This window comes from Podarcis muralis, chromosome 14 (genome assembly GCF_964188315.1).
Source record: "Podarcis muralis chromosome 14, rPodMur119.hap1.1, whole genome shotgun sequence".
Classification (NCBI taxonomy): Eukaryota; Metazoa; Chordata; class Lepidosauria; order Squamata; family Lacertidae; genus Podarcis; species Podarcis muralis.
Genome location: NC_135668.1, coordinates 49,971,290 through 49,993,402, shown reverse-complemented (window position 1 = coordinate 49,993,402; position 22,113 = coordinate 49,971,290). Strand labels below are relative to the sequence as shown.

The 22,113-nt window shown below is 47.2% G+C and overlaps 1 protein-coding gene across 9 annotated transcripts in view; it reads left to right on the top strand.

The window, feature by feature from the left end:
• The window catches only part of MPRIP (myosin phosphatase Rho interacting protein), a 161,814-nt gene that overhangs the window by 110,129 nt on the left and 29,572 nt on the right, over positions 1-22,113 (top strand). For 5 of the 9 annotated variants that reach the window (XM_028705639.2, XM_028705642.2, XM_028705643.2 and 2 more), the window contains exons 8-13: positions 3,536-3,677; positions 4,634-4,747; positions 13,073-13,129; positions 14,787-14,855; positions 15,108-15,197; positions 16,361-16,470. In XM_028705639.2, coding sequence (XP_028561472.2) covers positions 3,536-3,677; positions 4,634-4,747; positions 13,073-13,129; positions 14,787-14,855; positions 15,108-15,197; positions 16,361-16,470 — 582 coding nt within the window. Of the gene's footprint in view, positions 1-3,535; positions 3,678-4,633; positions 4,748-5,948; positions 6,000-13,072; positions 13,130-14,786; positions 14,856-15,107; positions 15,198-16,360; positions 16,471-22,113 lie in introns of all 9 variants that reach the window. The other 4 variants (XM_077918691.1, XM_077918688.1, XM_077918689.1 and 1 more) reach the window with 1 other exon arrangement.

The window sequence follows — 22,113 nt, the reverse complement described above, 5'->3', positions numbered from 1 at the left end:
TTCATAGGGAAGGCTAAGACTGCACAGCAACACATTTTCAGAATCTCTTATCTTTTTGTCCCCAAAGCTGCGGGTGGAGGGGACGCAGTCCTCCCAGCTTGGCAGTGTTTGATTACAACCACCTTTGTCTCTAAAGTGGTAGCTGTCTTTCCAGATAAAGACCACTCCTCCCTTAGCGACTGAGCCCTTGCCTTCTACATACTCTGATCTACTGCTGTCGAGAGATGCTTGAAAGGGTTTTGGCACGGCTTGCTAAAATCTCAAAAGCCAGGAATGCCCAATCAGATTCGGCATTCTGGAAGTTGGGCTTCCAAGTGCTTCGTATAACTCCTCGGTCCCTTTCTGCAACCAGGAGAACCAGAACAAGTTATGTAAATTTGCTCGAAGGTTGCACAATAGATTCAGCTTGCAGAATGTAGCAGCAGCCCTTGTCTCGGAACTGGCATGGAGTTGCGTGCAACCGCGACGGTTTCTCATTTTTGCTCCTTGAGAAACTAAAGCCCAGCATAATGGATGCACGCTCTTGACTGTCTCTTTCTGTTTTAGATCAATGAGCCCTCTCTATCTGGGCTTTAAACATTTCCTGGTGGATTTCCACCCTCTCCCCATTCTCCCTACACACAGGTACACAGAATGTGCTCCTTCTCTGGGTACATCTCTTTTTTCCCCTCTGGCTGTTCCTGACTCCTCACCTCACTTCCTGCGGAATAATAAAAAAATCAACCCAATGAAACCGCTTTCAATCAAAAGCAAATCACTCTTATCCCATTGACTCCCTGCCACATGGAAACCCTTCTAACCCTGGAGCGTGGCCGCCTGCCACAAACTAACATGCATGGGGCTCCCTTCTCTTTTCCTCCCTACCTTTTTAACCCCCCCCTCCCCCAACGAGAGCATGGCACCCCACGCCCCAAAGTCTTTAAATAACTCTTCTTTTTGTTTTACATTCCTCAGCAGACCCGTTGGCCAGACCAGGCGTTCAGCAGCGGCAGATGCGGGTTTTAGGGATGCCGCTGCTCCCCTCCCTACAAGGAGGGCTACGAAGGCGTGGCTTTTGCAGGGGAGAAGCGCTGGCGGGAGGAGCTCTCATGCGCTCTCATGCGCTCCCCGCCCAGCCGGTTCCAGACTTGCCTTGAAGTTGCCCTCGAAAAGCAGCTGGAGAGCAGCAGACTGCTGAGAAATAGCTGCGCAAAACAACGGCAAACCTCTGGTTACGTGAAACATATTCAACAAACACACAAGACGTAACCGGCTGTGCGTTTGAAAAAATAATATATACTATTCGTTGTACTGAATTGTAGATTTCAAAAGAAGTAGCTCATAAAGTTCAACGAAAAAAGTAGAAGACCCAGTGGATCAGTTCTGAGTATATTTTTGAACCGGTTAACAGCTGTATCAATATAGAGTATATATTATTTTTTCAAACGCACAGCCAGTTATGTCTTTCCCCTGCGGGCAAAGCAGGAGGCAAACCACCCCTTCTCACCGGCCACTTCTCCACTGCAAACCGGGTTCTCTCCCCCGGCCATTTTTGAAGCCAGGTGTTGGCTGAACGCCTTCGCTGTGCCCTTTCCGGGCGTCTGAGTTCTCCAAGTGCCTGCATGTTCTTTTTTTGGCAAGCTCTCGCAGGGGCTGCCTGGGCAAACTTAGATTCCGCTGGGGAACAGGGATTCCTTCTCCTGCACCTCTCCACGAAACTACTCACCCGGCCCCTCTCCTTAATGATCAGAATAACCACTCACAGCGGGGATGTGATTTTGGGGGTTTGCAATGATTATAATTTCATTTTGCTGATGATTTGTATTTTTTTGTTTTGTTTCTTTCTTTTTTTTAGAAATCTTGGAATGATTTTAATTTTTGTTTGTGGGTTGGGGAGGAGGAAATATAATTTTGTCTGTTCATTCATTTTCCAGCTTTCTTTTCTTCCAGGTCTTGTTGCTCTCCACCTTCTGCTGTGTGACGTGTCCGCCCTTTTTACTCCGCCTGCTTCGCTACCATCTCATCTCCAAAAAAAAAATAATAATTTATAAATTCGAGCTGTAGACAACCTGGTGGTGCAACCCCCCTTGCCATAAGAAATCAGCCTGCTTTGTTTTGTCGGGTTTTTTTGTTCCGTTTCCTTTTTCGTAAAGAAAATGAGCCCTTTTGCCATTTGGCCGAGACAAATGTCAATTTGATGATCCTTCGCTTTTCATCCCTTTTTGCAAAACTGAGGTGGAGGGAGTGGGGGAAAGTGGGGGTTCCTTTCTTTTTTAACAAAAAGCCTGCTGTCAGTTAAAAAAAAACATATTGCAGAGTGTTAAAATATGTGCAGCGCGGCTTATGAAGAAAGGTGTTTTGCGGGGTCTTTGCCTTCCCTGGGAGTATCCGGCTGGCCTGTTCTTCAGGCCTCTTGGTGTTGGGAAAGCTTTGGGTGGCTCTCTGTCCCTGCATGTGGCATGGCGTGGTCTTGACTGTGGAGGCTAACCTGGAAGGGGTTCCTTGGTGGGGAAGCTCCTGCCTCAAACGTTGGGACTCTGGATTTTGTCATCATCTGGTCCCTTCCAGCCCAATGTTCCTCCCTTATTAGCAGTTAGTCTTTTTTATTTTGTTTTATATTCTTGATTGGGGGAGGAAGTACAAAATTACAAGTGCACAGCATAAGATAAGACACACACAAATAGAAGGAACAAGAAATAGTACCCATGTAGAAAAACAAAACAGGACAACGACAAGATATTGTGCACATTACAAAAAAGGGGGTATTGTTATTCTAGTTAACCCTGAATTACTAGCACGGCTGGGGTCCGTTCGTGTGCGAGACAGCCATTTCCCACAGCAAGAGACCGGAAGTCCCTCTTATTGTAGTTAACCAGACCTTAATCTCATACGGTATTTACTCTTATAAAACAGACTTCTGGAAGTTAGTCTTATAAAAGATCCATCAGATCCAAGCCTTCTTCAACTGACACAGCTACAGTGGTACCTTGGTTGCCGAACTTAATCCGTTCCGGGAGTCCGTTCGACTCCCGGAACCGTTCGAAAACAAGGCGCAGCTTCCGATTGGCTGCAGGAGCTTCTTGCGGCATTCGGGAGCCAATTTGTTTGGGAGCCAAGCTGTTTGAGTACCAAGGTACCACTGTGCAGTGGGACATCAGATTCCAGCCTCCAGAGAAAAAGCTACTTTTCATTTTGAGAGTGAAGCCAGGCATTTATTCATGTCGTCTCTTTCTAGTTAGATGATAATGCCTTCAAAGTGATAAGTGCTTGCAAGCAGACACAGAGATACGTGTGTATTTATGTCTTGCAGGCAGGCTGAATCCCAATAAGTTTATTTCCGGTCATATTCCTTCTCCCCTCCCACCCCACTCCCTGGCAATAAATCCAAACAGGGCAGAGTGAGCTGTTTTGAAAAGGTTTCTGTTCCAATACCTTGAGAACGCTCTCGTTGAATTGGGGTGAGGGGGATGGAGCTGCTGTGATTTACTGAGGATTGTTGCAGGCTCCTGTCTTGTGGGAAAAACAGCCCTGGTTTCCCCTCTTGTCTGTCTTGCAGGCGGTCCCAGGTAATTGAGAAATTTGAGGCATTAGATATCGAGAATGCCGAGCACATGGAGACCAACGCCCCCTCTGGAACTGCCCTCTCCAGTGAGACCCGGCAGGGCAGGAGCGAGAAGAGGGTTTTCCCCAGGAAACGGGTAAGACCATGGGTAGGCAAACTAAGGCCCGGGGGCCGGATCCGGCCCAGTCGCCTTCTAAATCCGGCCCGTGGACGGTCCAGGAATCAGCATGTTTTTACATGAGTAGAATGTGTTCTTTTATTTAAAATGCATCTCTGGGTTATTTGTGGGGCGTAGGAATTCGTTCTCCCCCCCCCCTTCAAAATATAGTCTAGCCCCCCACAAGGTCTGAGGGACAGTGGACCGGCCCCCTGCTGAAAAACTGACCCCTGGGTAAGACAGTGGAACAATATTTTTCTGCATCGCCTCGTCTTTTCGCCCAGGGTGTCCAGAAGTCCCGCAGGGCTGTTCAGGGGGCATTTTCGACATTGCATAGTCCTGCATTGCAGGGGAATGCAATAAATGACCTTCAGGGTTATGCTCAACTTTTTTTCTTCTGTTTTATACCTTACAACTTATATCATTCACAGCTCTTTGCCAGGCCCATTGATAGCAGAAAAATATACAGTGGTACCTCGTTTTGAGTCCAGGATCTGTTACAGAGCCCTGAGCGCTTGACATAAAGGATGCACGACAAAGTGCCGCTCTGCACATGCACATGGAGCGGTTTGTGTTTCTGCACATGGACGAAGTGTGATTTAGCACTTCTGCACATGTGCGAGCAGCAAACCCGGAAGTAACTCGTTCGGGTACTTCCGGGTTTGCCGCGGACATTTGATGAAATGGATGCTCGATGAGGCGGACTCAAAATGAGGTGCCACTGTAATTAAATCCAGGAAGATCAGTGTATACGTGGAATTTTTGCTTTTCTTGGGGAAAAGTACGCCATTCTCAGGGTTCAGATTCATTTCGACTTGCTGTTGACCCCTGCTTCGCAGGCTTTCAGTGGAAAGCGTTCTTTGGTGCTGAAGTAAGGTGTTTAGAGCTGAGCTCTGCAGAGTCTCCCCCAGCCCTGACCTCCATGTTTGTTGCAGGACTTTGCTGCCGAATCGGCAACCAGCCCCATCCTGGACGTCTCGACTTCTCCCTTGTCCCCGCACCGCAGAGCCAAATCGCTGGACAGAAGGTCGACTGAGTCCTCCATGACGGTGAGCCCCGAGGCGTTTGCAGTTTTCCGCCGTGCATGGAAACTGGCACGGTGCCCCAAAGGAATGAATGGCGACGCTCTCCTTTGCAGGTGTCCTCTGCAGGAGAAGGGAGCGCCCAGGGAAAAGGCAGGGAAGAGGCAAAATAGGAGACCTGGCATGACATTAGCGTGCTAATTGCTCGGCTGGGAATTTGAGCCAAAAGTTGCAGTGCCCATTAAGGCTGGATAAGGATCTCAGAATTTGCAAAGCCAGGGCTTGCTCTGCAGGTATTCCTATCCACCTTCAGGCAGCTTTGTTATTTGCTTGCCGCATTTATATTCCTTTCCGCCAGTTCCTCCAAGGAGCTCAGGGATGCCTACATAGTGATCCTCCTGCCCATTTTATCTTCACAACAACCTTGCGAGGTAGGCTGGGCTGAGAGTGAGTCACAGGCTCAAGGTCACCCAGCAAGCTTGGTGGCTGAGTGGGGGCTTGAACCCTCTGGGCTTGAACCCCGGTCGCCCACATCCTCAAATCGCTACATCACACAGGCCGTCATTGCACTTGCGATGCACAAGGACCTGAATTGTGCCGCTTGGTGTCTTTGGGGAAAGTGGGGCTATTGCAGGGCCTTTTCTGCAGTGGCTCCCCGCTTGTGGAATGCTCTTCCCAGGGAGATGCCTTCCTGATGTCAGTAGGCAGGAAGTTATGGCCCTCCCCTTACTGGTTTTCCTGGCTGCATGCAGTTTGTGCCATTCTTATTAGGTGCCCAGTCCTATTTAGAGATGGGCTGTCTTGTCTCTTGTTGAAGAAGCCAGTTCAGTGATGTAAGTGCCACTTTAATTGTGTCAGCTGAAGGTGATAAAACCCAGGTCCCCCCCCCCCTACGTGCCCCTCCATTCCCACCCAAACTCTCCCTCGGCTTCAGGTTCTTTTGCTCAAACTTCAGATGGAACAACCCCTTCCCCACTGCCCCCAAATTCACTGACGGAGCATACTAGCCTTGTGAGTTCGGTGGTAAACCTTTAACCAACATTTGTTCTGTGTGAATACTAATCACTTCACCATTGCAAGAAGTTACATGGTGCGTGATCAGCAAGGAAGCCTCCTATATCTTGCTTCATCTGAACGGTTTTTCTTCAGCTGCAGTGAAATGCTTTTGTGGCGGCAGCTCACCAGCTTCTTTCTTCCCTCTCCCTGCACCTCTCTCTTCCATCTCAAGGCTTCCTTGAAGACTGAGTTGACCTTATCAGAGGGGAACATTTATCAGCAGGCAAGTCTGCCCGTGCCTGTTCAACAAGATGAGATAATGCGGCTTTCTCCACAGTGAACCACGTGCATGACTTTTCACAAAGAAACATAACACTCTTCTCTCTGTGTGTGTAGCTTGCCTGTCACGTTGTCCCCCTCTTCCTTTGTTAGCCTGGGCACCGCTTCACAGGGTGGTTTTCGGAACACACTCTTATCCCTGAAGCAGGTAATTTTAAGGAATAAGGCAGGAACTCAAAACAGGAAGCAGCCATTTCCGCTACAAAGGACTGTAGTCAAGGACCACAACCCAGAGGCAGAGCACCTTTGTGAACAAAACATCCCGGGTTCAGTTCTCAGCATCTCCAGGCAGGGCTTTCAAGGACTTCTCTCTGAACCTCTGGAGAGCTGTTGCCAGTTGGTGGAGACCATGGGTCTTCAAACACTGGGTTGGCACTCACTGGTGGGTCACAGCGAAGTCATTGCTGCCATGTTGGATTCCAGCCAAGGCTGGCCAGACCAAAGGAGGACTGCAAACCGTGTCAGGGCTGGGACACGTTATCCGACGAGACCCTCTGTTTTTCTGTTTGCATGACTGCTGCAATACAGCAGGAGAAAAGCGTGAGCCGTTTTTTAAAATAAGATGCGTATTTCTGGCCAACCACATGCCCCACCTCCCTATATCTATGCCTCCTTTGTGGGTCCTCCACAGTGCTTTATTTTCCCTTTAAAAAAAGTGTTTAGGGGTACTCTTATTTTCCTACTCATATTGAAATACTGCCCCTCAATGAGGCCAAACTTAGATTCACAAAATGTTTAGGGGTATGCGTCCCCCTGCATCCCCCCCAGAAAAAAAGCACTGGTCCTCCATATTGAGCACATGTCGACCTTCTGGTCCATTTCCAGACTCCTCCCCAGAGTGCAAAATCGCTGGTTTTCAAAAGCTGCTCAGCCTTTCAGCTAAGATCAAGTGTTAAAAACAAACAACCCCACTGATTTTCAATTGGTGACAATGCTAAGGTATACTGCTATGTGAATTGCCATTTTGGAATGTGCATTGTTAAGTAGAAATCCTAATAATAATAATAATAATAATAATAATAATAATAATAATAATTTATTATTTATACCCCGCCCATCTGGCTGGGCCTCCCCAGCCACTCTGGGCGGCTTCCATAAAAACCAAAAATACAGTAAAATATCACACGTTAAAAACTTCCCTGAACAGGGCTGCCTTAAGATGTCTTCTGAATGTCAGGTAGTTGTTTATCGCTTTGACATCTGCTGGAAGGGCGTTCCACAGGGCGGGCGCCACTACCGAGAAGGCCCTCTGCCTGGTTCCCTGTAGCTTTGCTTCTCGCAATGAGGGAACCGCCAGAAGGCCCTCAGCGCTGGACCTCAGCGTCCGGGCAGAAGGATGGGGGTGGAGATGCTCCTTCAGGTATACTGGACCGAGGCCGTTTAGGGCTTTAAAGTTCAGCACCAACACTTTGAATTGTGCTCGGAAATGTACTGGGAGCCAATGTAGGTATTTCAAGACCGGTGTTATATGGTCTCGGCAGCCACTCCCAGTCACTAGTCCAGTTGCCGCATTCTGGATTAGTTGTAGTTTCCGAGTCACCTTCAAAGGTAGCCCCACATAGAGTGCATTGCAGTAGTCCAAGCGGGAGATAACCAGAGCATGCACCACTCTGGTTGCCATGTTGTGGGTTGCAAGTCAGAGGTGTGGACCAGTGTGGGAAACTGCAGGTGCAGACAGTATTGAGCCAGGTGGACTAACAGTTTAGCTCTATCTTTAAGACTTGATGGCATTATGTCTTTATGACATTCCTGGAATGTGCTCAAAGGACTTGGATGATATCCTGTTGGAACGTACGCTTAATGTATTCACCAGCAGTTCAATATGAACCACTCCTTCCTGAGGCAGCTGTCACTCGCTATGTCTTTTGCAGCATCCCCAAAATAATGGAAGGGATGCAGACTGTGTGTGTGTGCATGTGTAGCTTTGTCATTCTACCAGTGTGACGGGCGCATTGGCACTTTTTCCTCTCATGCCGTTCGGCCCGCTCTCACTTAAATAAATTGCGCCCCCCCTCACTGAACAACCAACCCTTTACCCAAAGGTTTCTTTTCCTTTCCTCTTAAAATTCTAGCCCAGAGTATCCTATGGGGGACCTTTGTGAGGGGGTAACTAGTAAATTGGAGTCTCAGACAGGTTTTCTTTAAATAAGCAATAAAGATTTATTCAAGGCAAGACAGCATATAACACAACTGGATTAAACTTAGGTTACTTCAAGAATGCAGTGCGATTTCACTTTGATTCATCCTCAGTTGTTTTTGCATTATAGGTTTGGTTCCTTTATACGGCAATACTTTCTTTCAGTTATCCACCCTTTAACAATCCTGCTCCTGAGGTACTTTAAGTAATAGACCAAAGGGTCCTCCACACACACACACACACACACACACACACACACACCCTTCACTGGGTCTGGGAGTTTCTTCTTTTCCTCAGAAGAATCTCTCCCCTCCAGACTAGATTTGAGTCCCAAGGAGACTGTTACTTTCCAGCTCCTACTTCTCCTGGCTCAACCTCTGCCTCCCAGTAAAATTCCCGTTTATTCCTCCTACAGGACACCACACTCTGTCCTTCACAATACGCTCAGAGCAGAATTTGTTTTCCCCCAAAACCAACTCTTTCTCCCATTCACTCTTTCTACCTCAACCTGTCTCCTAACCTGTATCCCTACCTATCTCCTAACCTCTCCAACCTCAATTCCAACCCTCTCAACTAACTGCCCCCCTCAAATCCTCTCCTTTTAAACTCTCCCTCCTGGAACCATAGCCAATCAGAGGCTTCCGTTCATTAACCATTTGCTGGCAGGGAAAGAAAAACGAAACCTGTCCATCAAAACCAATTTTCTCGTCACAACCAGCTTCTGAGGACAAGTGCTTCTCCGTGGGGCAGCTTGGGGGCAGCCCCTGGGCCTCACCTTGTCCAAAAATGGTGGGAGGTTGTGGGTGGCTTGACACACAAATATGCATGTCGCTCGTGTTTTGCTTGGCCACCTGGCACAATGTGTGAATGCGCTCCACTGACGAGCACTGTGACTCGCATCCCTTAATGTTGCTCCCACCAGGTGACCCAGAGTTGTCTCCTTCAGTCCAGGTGTATCTGGTTTCTGACCCCCAGTGAGGCAGACTTGGGCAAGCGGGGAATCTAAAGCCGCTGTATGTGGCAGGTTGTCCTTCCTTGTCCCTCATCGTCTCTTTCTCCTGCTGAATACACTTCCCAAGTGTGCAAGGGAGGCCATTTCGAAGCCTGGGACCCCATCCTCACCATGGGGCAGATCTTCTGTATGGGAGAGCCAGCAAGATTGTCCTGCGGCCTAAAACTCATTTCAAAAATGGCACCGGCAGCAAGGGCTTGTTGACGGCCTAAATCCTTTGAAATCCAGAAGCTGCTTTCTTAACATCCGGAGTGGGTTTATCCCAGAGGGTCATGTTACTACTGGCAGCACCTCGCTTTCTATTTCTGAGACGCTATCGGCTTCTCCCTGATTGCATGGCATTCTGAAAACGGCATTCAGGGATCATTGCTCTGGCTGTGTGTGATTTAAGGTTTCCTTAAGGGAGGCTTCAGCTCAAAGGAGGAAGCAGCTCCCCCATTCTCCCCCTGCAGCTGTGTTGAGTGGCTTTGGGGGGCCACTTTCTCCTAAATCAGCCCCCCACTCTGCAATTTGCTCCACTGGCTAGATCCTGCAGTGAGTTTCGGAAACCTGAACTCTTGGCGCAGGCGGTTTCTCAGCACCAGGTTGGGGCCTCCTTACGAAAGGAGGGTAGGAGGGATATTGCTGATCTGGGAAAGGTGTAAAAAAGAGCAATTGAAGTAATCGATGGCTGGGGCTGGGGCACCTTCACTATCTGGAAAGTGTAAAATGGGGCATTCCTTTGTGGGAGGGAAGGGATTGTTTTAGAAAAGGCAGTGGATAATTTGAATGCATGGGTGAAGAGATACCCACTCCTTCTTTCCCCTAATGCATAACTGGGGGCAGTTTATGAAAACAGTTAGGCTGCAGATCCAGTCAAAATAGGGGACAATCTTCACATATGACATGCTTTTGTACGGAATTTGCAATCTTCGTCAGCTGAGATGGCTCTGAAAGGGGTTTAGCTAAATTCATGGGAAAGAAGGAGAGGTTGTGGACTCTCCTTCCTTGGAGGTTTTTAAGTAGAGGTTAGGAGGCCATCTGTCAGGGATGCTTCAGCAGAGATTCCTGCATCGCCAGGGGGTTGGGCTAGATGACCTTCGGGGGTACCTTTCAACTCAATAATTCTACGAGATAATATTTCAGGCAGCTAAGTGGACACTTGCTGGGGACAAGCTGTCGCTTTCATGTGTCGCCTCTTGGGCTTCTTGAGAAACTGGGTGCTGGGCTAAATGAGAGTCAGTGGTAGTGTCGTGGTTTAGAGCGCTAGGCCAGAACCTGGCAGACAAGGGTTCAAATCTCTACCCCGCCATGAAGCTCTCGATGGTGACCAGTCCCTGCTTCTCAGCAGGATTGTGGGGTTAAACAAGGTCCTTAAAATGCACCGACCCCCTTCCAAAGGCCTGTGTAAATATAATAGATTGACACTCCTCTTGAATGGCAGGAAAAGGGATTGCCTGACCCCCCCCCCGGCAGGAGGGAATTCCAGAGATGGGGGGCATCTACTTCTATGGAGAATGGCACATGCAGAGAACAGCCGAACCTCCTGGGACTGTTCTCAGGAGTGCAAGGTGGCATCTCCCTGGGTGCAGATAAGAACATTGGCTCATCATCCTGTTCTCACAGTGGCCAACGAGATGTCTGTGGGCAAACCCACAAGTGGGGCCCCTACCCAAGTGCGCTCTCCCCTTCTGTGGTTTCTGGTATTCAGGAGGATTGCTGTCCCTGGCTGTGGAGGCTTATTTTGTCTCCAAAGTAGGCAGCTTTTCTTTAAGGCAGGTTGTCCCTTAGGATCTGCTTCGGGGGGAGAAGAAACAGCAACAGCAACCCTGACGGGTCACAGCAGAAAGGCCAGTCCCTCTTCCGCCGCCCCACCTGCCAAATTTCCAGTGTATTTTGAGGCCTCGTAAATAGGAACCCCTGGGAGTAGCTTGAATCCCGTCGCACGTGACGGCCACCTGCCAGCCCTGCAGAGTTTATAAATAAAAGCCAGGGAATTGTGGAGCGAGACCTTGAAGACTTTTTGAGTTGGCAGATGAGCAAGGAACTGCATGGATAAGGTAGGCAGCCTGTGTGTGTAGGCGTATATATTTCTATATTGGTCTGCTGGCTGCAATGGGCAGCACTGAGCCGTTTTGCCTCCTCCAGAAAACATTCCCTGCATCAGATTTCCCTGCTGGCGGGATCCTTGCCTTGCTGGAGAGGGAGTGGCTCCTATTTTTAAGACGCTCCCTGCTGGCTGCAATGTGCAACGGCAGTGGCTCACAGCTTCAGCCCCAGAGCAATCAATTGGTGCCTTCTCTGCTTTTATAAAGGATTCTCGTTTATCTGTGCAAGGGCAGGCTGCAAAGCCATTCATTTAAGGTTTGGTGGCTGGGACATCCAGGGAGCTGAGTGAGGATTTGAACTTGGGTCCTTCAGACACCCAAGTCCACATCGTCATACTGGTGCACTCCCTCCCTCTCGCTTTTGCTTTGGGTTTCCCTCTTCCATTTCATTAAGTTGTTCAAAACCCCTTGGGCCTGATCCTGTCTGCACCTTGTATGTGCACAGTCCTCTGAGTCTGGGATTTGAGCTGGTGGGAGCGCCCCAGAAATATTGACTTACCTGCTTCTCTTTGCCCCCAATACCTCAAGGACTGCCTCTTCCCATATGAATAGACCTGGACCCTGCGATCATCATCTGAGGCTCTTTGTGTGCGTATTCTGCGAGAGGTCCAGAGGGCAGCAACATGAGTGTGGGGCCTTTTCTGTGGTGGCTCCCCATTTGTGGAATGCTCTCCCCAGGGAGGCTCGCCTGGCACCTTCATTGCATATCGTTAGGCAAAAACATTCCTCTTCATCCAGGACTTTGGCTAATTAAAAAAATCTATGGTCTTTTAAACTATTTGTAACTATAGTACACATTTTTGTGTTTTTATATTGCAAACCAGCCTGTGATCCTCAGATGAAGGGTGGTAAAGAACACACACACACACACACACACACACACACACACACACACACACAAAGCTATCCTTCTCCCAACCCACAAATGGTGTGAAAATATAGCCTTTTATTCTCCTTCCAAAACCAGCCCACCTACTAGTGGCTCAGGTGTGGTATTCCAAAATCCTAGTTTCTATTACTGTACATAGGGAATTGTCGGTATGGTAAGCTGGACCCCTAACGGGCATTAGAACTCCATGGGAACCAGATATGGGTCTTATTATTTCAGATAGTAAATGGAATACTATCTGTTCTTCTAAGCCATACAGGTGTGTTTCTGCATGCATCTGGGAAGGCTCATTCGAAGTTTCACACAAGTGACATCACAGAGAAACACAGGTGCCCTATATGAATTTCAGGATGGCACCGCTTTGCTGGCAGGGACATGGAGTGCGACATTATTTCCTTGATGGTGGGAGGGCCTGCTGGTGAAAAATGCCGTCTTGAAGACCACTGTAGCTTTCATTTCTAAATATAGGGGATGGTTTTACTCAAAGACTGCAGTCTAATGAATTCACAGCATGGCTGCTGGCTGCAAGAACAATATCCGTAGCACAAAAGTGGAAGGATTTGCAGATACTTCTGTGATATATAAATGCATAGAACCTGGCGATGGCAGAAAAGCTTCCTTGGATCCCAGCACACATACAATGCTGTTCCTTGCTGGGGATGGTTTTGAAAACAACATACATAGTTTTAAGTAACGGAAGTAGCTTGTTCTCCTGTGGCATCCTTGTTCAGTGCAGACTGAGTCTCCCCTCGTTTCCTTTTGGCCTTGTGGAACTGCAGACACCTTCCTTGGATGAAGATAGTGTGTTTTCCCTCTCTTGGAAGCTGAACGTGGCCCCGATCCTGTCTGAGTTTTGCAAAGGACTCATTATCTCCTTTTCCTCTCTCTGCAGCCTGACCTGCTGAACTTCAAGAAGGGATGGCTGACCAAGCAGTACGAGGATGGACAGGTAAAATCTCGGATGAAATTCTGATTTAAGGACCTCTCCTCCAAGTAAAGGGACGCGGGTGTCGCTGTGGGTTAAACCACAGAGCCTAGGACTTGCTGATCAGAAGGTCGGCGGTTCGAATCCCCGTGACTGGGGGGGGGGGGAAGGGCTCCTGTTGCTTGGTCCCTGCTCCGGCCAACCTAGCAGTTTGAAAGCACGTCAAAGTGCAAGTAGATAAATAGGAACCGCTCCGGCAGGAAGGTAAACGGTGTTTCCGTGCGCTGCTCTGGTTCGCCAGAAGCGGCTTAGTCATGCTGGCCACATGACCCGGAAGCTGTACGCCGGCTCCCTCGGCCAATAAAGCGAGATGAGCGCCACAACCCCAGAGTCGGTCACGACTGGACCTAATGGTCAGGGGTCCCTTTACCTTTACCTCCAAGTAAAGAGCTGGCTTTTGTTATGATCTGGTTACAGTTTGTTGTTCTTTTATCTGATTTATATCCCACCTTTTTCCTCCAATAAGCTCCAGTTGGCATACATGGTTCTCTTCCTCCCCATTTTAATCTCACAACAGCCCTGTGAAGTAGGTTAGGCTAAGAGACTGTGACTGACTCCAAGGTCTGTCTGGACTGACCCCAGGAGCTTCATGGCCAAGTGGGGATTCAAACCCTGGTCTCCCAGGTCCTCCTTGCCCGCATTCTGTTCCTTGAGTATCCAGGCAGCCTTGGTTGATAAGCAGAAGCCGGGGCTGCCAGTTTCCGCTGCAAGATTCACAGGCTGCAGCTACAGCAGCAGCCTCTGAATACTGAAAAGGGCATCTTGAAATACAGTAAGGAGGAAGAGATTGGATTAAAGCAGAATGCCTCAGAGAGGGTGTCCTTAATGGAAGAGCCAGCTGCTCTGGTTTCCCCAAGGCAACGTGGTTGAATGTTCCCTTCCCAGACCCAGCAAGGCTGCCAAAGTTATTGATTGGAGAGCGTGTCCTGTCGAAAAACCCCTCCCCGCTCTCTCCTGTTGCTCAGGCTTTCCTTTCCATTCCAACTTCTTCACTTGTTTATGAAATGCATGTATTGCATTGGCTTGCATTTTTTCTCCTGGTCAAAAATCCCCTACGCGGTTGTCAGAAATCACAGATCCCAAATTCAAATTGAAACACGATAAATACTTTTGAAGCCCGTCATTTAGAAGAGCATGTCAGGCAACCCAACAGGGTTAACACTCTCAAACATCCCCAATAGGCTCGGTGAACAACTGAGTTTTTAGGAGGCGTTGGACACCCGAGAGACGGAGGTTCCGAAATCTCCTTTGTGGGAGTGTGTTCCAGAGGCTTGTTGTTAAAATTGAAACAGCCTGCTCTCTCGGAAACATTTCCAGATTGCAATCTCTGGCCACCATACGGCCAGTTGCGTCTCCTCTGATCGCAGAGGACAAGGTTGACTATCATAAGGGAGGCAGGCTGCTGCTTCAGGAGTTGTTAATGTGTTTCTGTGACTTCTGTGTACTTGCTCCTGTATACAGAAGTTTATGTGTGCTTGCACAGAGGCACACATCGCAAGATCTAGTGTCTAGAGTCACAGTATGCTAGTGGGGCATTGCACAATAAGGATTGGGGGGAATGGCAAGAGCACACAGATCATCTGAGCAGTTTGTAAAACAGCTTGTCTGGTTTGTTCCCTAGTGGAAGAAACACTGGTTTGTGCTGACAGATCAGAGCCTGAGATACTACCGGGATTCTGTGGCAGAGGAGGTAAGCTACAATCGCCAGTGGTAGTCGAAGCTCCATTTCCCCCCTCTGATATTCAACTCCTCGCATTCTCCTGCTTCCGTTTCCCTCCCCTGCTGAATTTTAGACTGTAAGCTGCTCTGGGCAGGGACCTATCTTCTGGTATTTTGTAAAACACCGCACACATGCTGCTTGAATAAGCAAATGATCTACTTTGTCTTGTTGGAGATGAGAAAAACAAGCCTCACACATTTCTTCTTTGCGATGTTTTGCCAGGCTGCTGATTTGGATGGGGAAATTGATTTGTCAACATGTTTTGATGTCACGGAATACCCCGTCCAGCGGAACTATGGCTTCCAAATCCATGTAAGAGAAACTTGCGGGGAGCAGGATGGGTCATGCAGTGAATTTAGGAGGTGGCTGCGGTTGGAAAAAATAGTAATTGCTTCTGTAGCTTTCATCCAGTTTCAAATGGAATTTCACTTATCCTTCAAAGGTTGAGGTCCATAGCTTGGGAGATTTCCTAGGTCAAGGTTTGTTTAAGACCGCTACAGTATCTCCTGCAGCACAAAGTTGTTACTCTTCATCGTGGCCACAGTTCCCCATGCTTTGGTTAACATCCAAGCTTGACTACTGCAATATGTTGCACATGGGGCTGCCCTCAAAAACATTTGAAAACATTATCTGATTCAAAAGACTCCTGACTGAGGCTTGTTGGAGTGGCCACAACATATATCATAAATGTAATAAACTTATTTATAAATTTTTATAATAATAATAATAATAATAATATCATCATGACAATTTACAATAAAATCATAAATAAAAAAATCTCCTCCCAGTTCCCCAACTTTCTCTGAAGTTAGGCAGTCAGTTACTGGGGAAGAGAGTCTTGGTTATGCCACCCCAGTTTTTAAACTCCCAATTTGCCTGGTGCCTTTTCTTAATGCCCTTGAGGTGACAGACAAAGACCATATTTTACTGGCATTATAGCTTTAGTGTCTTTTTCTTTTCCTTTTTGCTGTTAGGTTTTATTTTCTGACGTTTCAGTCTTAATACAGCTAATTTGAGATTGTGCAGTCTTGTTTTGTTTTTTAAAAAAACTAATTATGTGTGCTACAAAATTGTACACACACAAATCATAAAACATAACATGACTGAGAAAAATTGGTGACGGGGTGTGTGTGTAAAATACAAAACATGATTGTACAGTAATAATAACAAGGTGATTACAGTAAAGCAGTTCAACGAATTCTTCAATAAATCAACTTGAAGACAACTTTAGAAGACATCTGACGGCAGCCCTGTTTAGGGAAGCTTTAAATATTTGATGAATTATTGTATTTTAATATTTTGCTGGAAGCTGCCCAGAGTGGCTGGGGAAACCCAGCCAGATGGGTGGGGAATAAATAATAAATTACCATAATATTATTATTGGAAGGGGATGCAAAGGATGCTTCCTTCTAGATGAACTGGTGCTCAGCATCACCTCTCCCCCTTACGTTTCTCTTCCTTTTCTCTCGGCGTAGACTAAAGAAGGCGAGTTCACCCTCTCTGCCATGACCTCGGGGATCCGCAGGAACTGGATCCAGACGATTATGAAGCACGTTCGCCCCACCACTGCTCCAGATGTGACCAGGTAAGAAGAAAGGGGCGTTTCAGGGCAGTCTCCTATTCACTGGGCCTCCACACCTTCCAGCCTTTCTCTGTCTCTCTCTATGCCTCTGTTCTCTCTCTCTCTCTTTCTCCATTCTCCTTTACTGATCCCTCCTTTTGATCCTCACACGGCTCGGAAGCTGCTGTTTGGTGCCTCGCTGCCAAATTTCTCGGCTGCAGCTTGCTCCGATTCCACGCCGCCGTGCAGCTCAACGGCTGGAAGTGTTGGGTGGGTCTGGAGCCAGGGAGACACAGACTTAAAAGTCTGCTGGGTTACAAAGCGCTCTGGTGGACCCAAGGCCGGTCGCTCTCCCTCCCTCACAACCTTCCTTCACGGAAGGGCAGGATCCGAGGCTCACACACCTGTTTTAATCTGTAAGACACTGAGGGCATCTTACAGAGGATTTCTCATCCGTTTAGGAAGCCTTGTGAGGAAATAGGTGATCAAAAGTCGCAGAATAGTTCAGAAGTAAAAGTTTATTCCAATAAACTGAAAAGCATAAAGAGCCCAGAGTTGATTGATGAGACCCCTCAGCCTTGGGCAATTTAAAGAGTCCTCATCTCTCCTTTGGAATCCACACTGCATTGCACGGTGGATGTTTATCTCCTTGGGAAAGATGTCACTTCAGAATTGACTCTTAGAATTATCTGTCAGACTTCATTGATTGCAGGTGTTTAGGAAAAACTCGAAGTCCCAATTGTTTCTGCCAGCTTTTTCTTGAGCCACGTTTGTTGTTTGTTGTATTTTAGTATTTGGGGGGCTTTTTTCAAAAACTGGCTTTTAATTATTTTGTTGTACTGTATTTTAATTGTACACCACATTGGAAGGAGTCTCCCGACCTTAAAGGCCACATAAAACTATTTTAAACAAAGCCTTGATTCTCAGCTTTCCTGAGGCTCAGGGCAGCTGCCTGAATTGCAAATATTCCATTATATCTCTAGTGATTTTCAGTGTACAAAGTGATTAGCAGAAGAATACATACAGTCGTGGGGAAAAGAAAGTGCACCCTCTTTGAATTCTGTGGTTTTACATATGAAGACATAATAACAATCATCTGTTCCTATAGCAGGTCTTAAAATTAGGTAAATACAGCCTCAGATGAACAACAACACATAGCATATTACACTGTGTCATGATTTATTTAACACAAATAAAGCCGAAATGGAAAAGTCGTGTGTGAAAAACTAAGTACGCCTTATGATTCAATTGTTTTCTGTAGGATTTTATCTGTCTCTCACATCATTATGGAGGAATTTTGGCCCATTCTTCTTTACAACTTTGCTTCAGTTCATTGAGGTTTGCTGGCATTTGTTTGTGTACAGCTCTCTTACGGTCCCACATGGCATTTGGTCTGGATTTTGACTGGGCCATTGCAACCCCTTGATTCTGTTCTTTTTCAGCCATTCTGTTGTAGATGCGCTGGTGTGCTTGGGATCCTTGTCCCTATTGCATGACCCAATTTCAGCCAAGTTTCAGCTGTTGGGCAGACGGCCACACATTTGACTGTAGAATACTTTGGTATACAGAGGAGTTCGTGGTCAACTCAATGACTGCAAGGTTCCCAGGTCCCGTGGCTGCAAAACAAACCCAAACCAATCACCCTTCCACCACCATGCTTGACAGTTGATATGAGGCTCTTGTGCTGACGTGCTGTGTTTGGTTTTTGCTAAACGTGGCAATGTGCGTTATGGCCAAACATCTCCACTTTGGTCTCATCTGTCCAAAGGACATTGTTCCAGAAGTCTTGTGATTTGTTCAGATGCAACTTTGCAAACCAAAGCTGTGCTGCCGTGTTCTTTTAGAAAAACAAGGCTTTCTCCTGGAAACCCTTCTTGTTCAGTCTTTTTCTAATTGTCATGAACTTTAACATGCTAACTTAGGCCTGTAGAGACTGAGATGTAACTCTTGGGTTTTGTTTTGTTGTTTGTTTGTTTTGCAATTTCTCTGAACATTGTACGGTTTGACTTTGGGGTGAATTTGCTGGGACGTCCACTCCTGAGAAGACTGGCAACTGTCTTGAATGTTTTCCAATCTTGAATAATCTTTCTCCCTGTAGAATGATGGACTTAGAACTGGTTGGAACTCTTCCCAGTTTCATGGGCGGCAGCACTTGCTTCTCGAAGAGAATTGTGTTCTCTTTCCTCATTGGCACTGTGTTCAAACACACCTGAATGCTCCAGACCAGCAAACTGCTAAAACTTCAGCTTTTATACAGGTGAACATGCTGATGATCAGTTAAGCAGGAGCATTTGATTAGCAGCCTCTGTCTGCTACTTAGCTTCTTAATTCCTATGGAAGCAGTAAGGGTGTACTTAGTTTTTCATACATGATTTCTCCATCTTGGCTTTATTTCTGTTAAATAAATCATGCCACAGTGTAATATGTCCTATGTTGTTGTTCATCTGAGGTTCTATTTACAGTGGTACCCCGGGTTACATACGCTTCAGGTTACAGAGCCCGCTAACCCAGAAATAGTGCTTCAGGTTAAGAACTTTGCTTCAGGATGAGAACAGAAATCGTGCTCCGGCGGTGCAGCAGTGGCAGGAGGCCCCATTAGCTAAAGTGGTGCTTCAGGTTAAGAACAGTTTCAGGTTAAGTACGGACCTCCAGAACGAATTCAGTACTTAACCCGAGGTACCACTGTACCTAATTTTAAGACCTGCTAAGGAACAGATGATTGCTATTGTCTCCTAATATGTAAAACCACAGAATTCAAATTGACTCTTAAGAGTCAATGGAAGCCCCGCCTGGGTGTGTTTTTAGGGGGTGTTATTTCAGTTTGCTGCCTCTTTCTTTCCTCTTCTACCACTTGCATTCTTCCATTCTCTGCCCTGTTCTGACCCCTCCCTAGCAACCGCTTGAGGACGCTCTTGCTTTCCTTCTTTTGAGAGCTGCGATTGGAAAAACGCAGCCCATAGTTTCAACCCGGAACGACCCATTCCCCTTTCTGCTCCGCACATCACCCCCCATTTCTCTCTGGGTGCTTCTGAACCCTCTTTTCTCTCTCTCCTCACTCCTTCGTGTGTTTAATTTCCATGCGTTCCCAGGAAAAGCTTCTCTTTGAAACTATCCGTGCTGAAGCCCAGGTTGGAAAACTGTGTTCTCTCCTGTATTAACGTTTTGTGGTTTGTATATATCTCGTGATTCACTGCATGCCTCCCCTATCTTTTTTGCACTCTGGAGGGGTAAAAAGTCCTGCTTTTCTGCTTTGGGAACAAACAGTGGGATAAAGGAGAACGGGGGAAAGAGGCAGCTCCTCGTTTTGCTGCTGATTATCCTCCTTTGGCTCAGCGATGCTTTCCCCGTTACATCTTGACAATGAAGGCGCACTCCTGCAGCTGAGTCATGTGTTCGAAAATGTCACATGGGAAAAGCAATACAAGCTGCTACCTCTGTGAAGGACACAGAACTGACCCCATGTGTATGACGTTACCTGTGTCTGCTGGTCGCCTTTCCCATGTGACGTTTTCATACATTCTTGGAAATGCCTCAAGGGCGTTTGGAAGCATTGGAAATGTTTCCCTGGAAAAGACTCCTGGTCTGATCAGGTCTGTGCCTTGGAAGGGGGCAACAGCCGAAGATGGAGAAAGTCTCTATAGCAGAGCAGATTAGCATTGAAACTTCCATTAAGAGATTGTGCGATCTCTTGCAGGTACTGTTTGTCTTCAGAAGTGTAGGGAAATGCCTCTCTGCCATCATTTTGCTAAGCGACTGGTATCCAGGCTTCAGTTCCAGGTTGGGCAGTGCTTTGACCTGCCATGTTACCAGGGTAGCTGGCACCTGTAGCCAGTACTGGTATCCAAGGCAGTGAGGGCCTCGGCATCTGATGAATCCTTTTGATGGATCTAACCTGCAAATTAGATGCTGTGTTGAAATCCTTAGGCCCCTGGGACATCTCTCCAATTCTGGGCACCACAATTTAAGCAGGATATTGACAAGCTGGAACATGTGCAGAGGAGGGCAACTAAGATGATCAGGGGTCTGGAAGCTAAGCCTTATGAGGAGTGGTTGAAAGAGCTGGGTATGTTTAGCCTGGAAAAGAGGAGACTGAGAGGAGATATGATAGCCATCTTTAAAGATCTCAAGGGCTGTCACGTGGACTGTCAAGCTTGTTTTCTCCTGCTCTGGAGGGTAGGACCTGAACCTGTGGATTCAAGCTTAGTCGGAGATTCCGACTAAACATCAGGAAGAACTCCTCTCCTATTTTTTAAACCCAGTCTGCCACTTTGCATGCTGAAGGCTGGCATGTGTCATGTTTTGTCCATAGGCCTTGTCTGGCAGCTCCTTTTAGGTTCTCCTCCGATGTCTGAAACTCTCTTCCTTGCTTGTCTGCTGCCTGTGTCGTCTGCCTCTTTTTCTGTTCCTCTCTCAATACTGGCATTGAGGGCTGCCGCTTTCCTTCTTTGGTGTCGGCAGTAGCTTGCGTTAGGCCCTGCGCTGATGCCTGTTGTGTAGAAGTAGCGAAGCAGTGTGCTGTCTCCAAAGGCCAGGACTGTTGACTGCAAGCCAAGGCCCTCTTCGCACATGACACTTTCCCCGCAACATGGGTGTAGTCAAATGTCCACCTTGCCCGTTGCAAAAAGTTGCCAAAGTGTCTGTCCTGCCACAGTCGCATGGGTTTAGAAGTTGCTGTGTCTGCTGCCGTTTCTGGACACACACACACAATGGTGGCAAAAAGTAGACGTTTGTATGCTTTTACAGCTTGTATGCTTATTTTTGCTTTATACAGACGACAACTCTGAAAGGCTTTGGACCTGAAAATCCCGCGCAGGCAGGTCCACTTGCTTCCTGATTTCTGTCAGCCAGGTGGAAGTTGTGCTGCCTGTGTGGGATTGCTTGATCTGAAGCCACCCACTTGAGTGGGGAAAACGCTAAGAAAACCTGAGTGTTCAGTACAGAGAAGAGCTTGGAGATGTTTCACGGAGAACCTTTTCCAAGGAATCCATTTAAGCACGTCTACCAAATTTCTCTGCAAACCGATGTTTACTTTTGTGCGATCAGACATCCCCCTCCATTGTTAAATTGAAGCCTGACAGCCAATGTGCCCGACTAAGGCCATGTCCTCTCCTCTTTGGGAACTGAACTGAGTGCAGTGGTTTAAAATAAAAAGAAAGAAAGAGGAGTGATCAGGGATGCCTGTATCTCAATGGGCAAACAAGCCCAGCATTCATCTTTTATTATCATTTAGGCTTTATTCTGGGGTAACGTTTTCCTTCCCTGAAGATGGGTCCCATTGAGGAACCTGTTAAAATAAAAGCACAGGAATGTACAATCAGTGTACCATTTTTGTGTGTGTATGTATGGTAGGGGAAATCTCATCTTGTATTCAGCCCTGAATTCTGTAACTTAGGAGGGTTTCTGTGAGGCTACTCATAGGAATTATTTCACCTTGCTTTGCAATCACCAGCAACAAAGCTAGTTTTCTTTTGAGGACACACTAGATCAAACTGTTGAGAGGAATCCTTTTGTCTTTGTGGGGTTTAATGAGAATTGGGGAAAACCCTGGCAGAGTGTGGCCAAAATCAGGCCAGTTTGGGAGAACAGTTACACTTCCCACTTAGTAGAAAGCAGATTTTTAAAAAGGACCTTCCCTGGTCGTTCTGATTGCCATACTTCATAACTGTT